The following is a 2,668-nucleotide window of genomic DNA, read 5'->3' as shown; positions in this document are numbered from 1 at the left end:
GTGCTGCTCAGGCCCAAGGCTGGGAGTAACCATCACTGTCCCTCCCAGGTCACCTCCCAAGAGTGGCGCCTCTGGCAGAGATGGTGGGGTGGGAAGGTTCACTCTCTCCTGGCAGGGCTCTTCTTTTCACTTCCATAACATGACAGGGGCCTTGGGGAGGGGCTCACTCCCGGGCTCAGATACAGAAGGGGCAGCAGGCTCCAGGGAACAGGAGCTATTCCTGTCCTGCCACTGTCTGTCTGTGACACCTTGGCCTTGTCATTCCCTAGCTAAGTGCCTCAGTTTCCATTCTCGCCAGCCTGTGCCTCTATCCCTATGGGTTGGTGTCTGTGTTGGCGACAGTCCCACCCCCGTACTGCACAGTCTAATACCAGCTCCTCTCTCTTGCCAGCACCATGAAACCTGCCCTGGAGCCAGCCCTAGAGTCCCACCTCTTGCGAGCTGCCCTTCACTCCGTCTTCACCCTGGGCACGGAGAAGGACACCACCGACATCCAGGTACCTCCTCTTCCTCCATCCTCTTACTTTTTCAGAGTGGTCCTTGGTCCCTGCTCCCTTGATTCGCTGGAGCTCCAGATTTAGGGGTGGGGTAACAGAGTTGGAACAAGCTGCAGGGTTGGATTCTTCCCTCCAGCAGGGAAGAGATTACCTCTCCCTGCGGGATTTTTCTTTCTTTCTTTCTTTCATAAGCCATGTTTTATCCAGAAGCCCAGCTTCCATCCATAGCAACCTGCTAAGCTCATGGATCAAAGGTCCAGGGGTCATCAATTCTTGCGAATTGCCTGCCGTGGGATGTGAAGGAGAGAGGCCAGGATATGTGTTTGGAGTCTCCCCAGTGCTTCCCAGAGACCCCTCTTCCCATCCTGTGGCAGGTGTAGGCCCAGGTTCCCCTAACTCTGACCCATGCTTTGCAGGCTCTGCAGAAAGTCATCCCAGAGGTCCTGGATGCCATGCTGGGGAATCTGCTGGCAGAGTCCCCAGACACAGACAGGCTCCACTTCATCTTGGAGGTGAGCCCCATTTCACCTGAACTCTTTGGGGGACTGGTAAGGAGAGACTGGAAGATCCATTTTCTACTGTGTCCTCCTAGCTGGGTCCCCAGTGGGCCATCCTTGGTTGGGGAGGTCAGTGCAATACAGTGTCAGGTCCTTCCTTCTTGAGGGACAGAGGAAGGATCTGGGACTTCAAGCCAGAGCTCTGCCTGGTTCTGCTGAGCACTAACCACACGGCTCCTGGCTGTCTTGGGGAGTGAGAGTCTGAAAACCCACCCTTCCCCCACCCCTCCAACACACACACCCCATGAGATTTGGGAGATGGTTCTCAGAGAAGAGGCACACGCTCCTTCCGAGAGAAACAGGAGGACCCCAGGGAATCAGCCCTTCCCTCTGATCTGCTCTGAAATTCCTGGGGGGATTGTGTTCTCAATCACTCCCTACATCCCCCCAAGGATTTTCGTAGCAGGGAAGGGCCGAGGGTTCAGTCTCCTTTCTGGTGAACTGTTCAGGAATCAGGAGTTCTGGGAGGATGGGACCAGCCCCGACCCTGAACATTGTCCCAATCTAGAGAGACGCTGACAAGTTGTGACCTGCAGGGTACAAGCTGCGTCCTGGGGGAAAGAATCCCCTTCTAAAGCTCTGCCATCAAGGCCTCAGATATTCCCCCCTGCACAGAATGTCTCAGGCCCCTGGGGCTGGGGGCGTGGGGTGCTCATTTGCAAAGCAGGTGCACCTGGCCACTGAGTCTGACCTGCCTCCTTTCCCCACAGGATATCAACTTGTGGGTCGTGTCCAGGGTGTCGCAGGAGCGAGCCAGGGCCATCAGGAGCAGCACAGCCCTGCTGAGATACACAGTCTCCCTCCCTGAGTTTGACGTAAGTGACCTCCGACCCCAGGTTGCTGGCTCCAGGCGGAGGCGGGCTGGCTCCAGCGGGCTGCAGGATCTGCTGCTGCCGGGGCTGTGGCTTAGGAGGGTTCTTCATGGGGAGGCAGAGGCAGAGGCAGAGCAGGGAGTGAGCTAGGCTTGAGTCAAGTTCTTCTTGTCCTGGTTCAGTGTTGTCCCTGGGCCTTTGAGGAGCCCATGCTCCACCCCTGCTTGGCATCCCAAAGCAGCTCCGGGATTCCTTGGCAGCAGAGCAGATGAAGGGTCGATCTCAAGTTCCTCTCCCCCAGCATCTGCTGCAGAGGAGCTAAGGGGAAGGAGCCCTCTGGCCCAGGGGAGCTGAGAGGAAAATGCTGATGGAGTCCCCTCTCCTCTCCCTTCCATTAGATCTCAGCCGAGTTCCCTAGGATGGGTCACCATGTGGCCCAGCTGGCTCTATTTGTCAGCGATCCAGACAAGGACATCAGCCGGCAGGCCAGGGAGGGGACTTACCGGCTCTACCAACTGCTGCTCCAACAGAGGGGTAAGGAACCCAGCTGGGGCATGGAACCCAATAGGGGACTGAGAGTGACCACAGGTGGATAATGGGACCCCAGACCATTTCTCTCAGACTGACCCCAGCTGGAGGACAAGTCTCTCTCTGCCTCTGTTCTTCTCCACTCCACTGTGGAGCCACCAATGGGATTGGAAGGACACAGAAACTGTAACCAGAATGAGGAGAAAAGTCTCTCTCTCTCTCTCTCTCTCTCTCTCTCTTCCAGGCCTGACCATACATGACGCGGAAGATCTGT

At 56.7% G+C, this 2,668-nt stretch overlaps 1 protein-coding gene across 1 annotated transcript; it reads left to right on the top strand.

The window, feature by feature from the left end:
* Positions 1–276: 276 nt before the first annotated feature.
* LOC311530260 (maestro heat-like repeat-containing protein family member 7) lies at positions 277–2,462 on the top strand (the record flags this gene model as incomplete). The annotated part of the gene is made up of 3 exons (XM_084646721.1): positions 277–497; positions 1,765–1,869; positions 2,265–2,462. Exons 1-3 carry the CDS (start codon positions 396–398, stop codon positions 2,460–2,462), a joined length of 405 nt encoding a protein of 134 aa, XP_084502847.1. The 5' UTR covers positions 277–395.
* Between the last annotated feature and the right edge of the window lie 206 nt (positions 2,463–2,668).

Source organism: Lepidochelys olivacea, assembly GCF_965140295.1.
Source record: "Lepidochelys olivacea isolate rLepOli2 genome assembly, chromosome: 14".
Taxonomy (NCBI): Eukaryota; Metazoa; Chordata; order Testudines; family Cheloniidae; genus Lepidochelys; species Lepidochelys olivacea.
The sequence above is the reverse complement of the archived record's forward strand: the minus strand, read 5'-3'. Positions and strand labels throughout refer to the sequence as shown.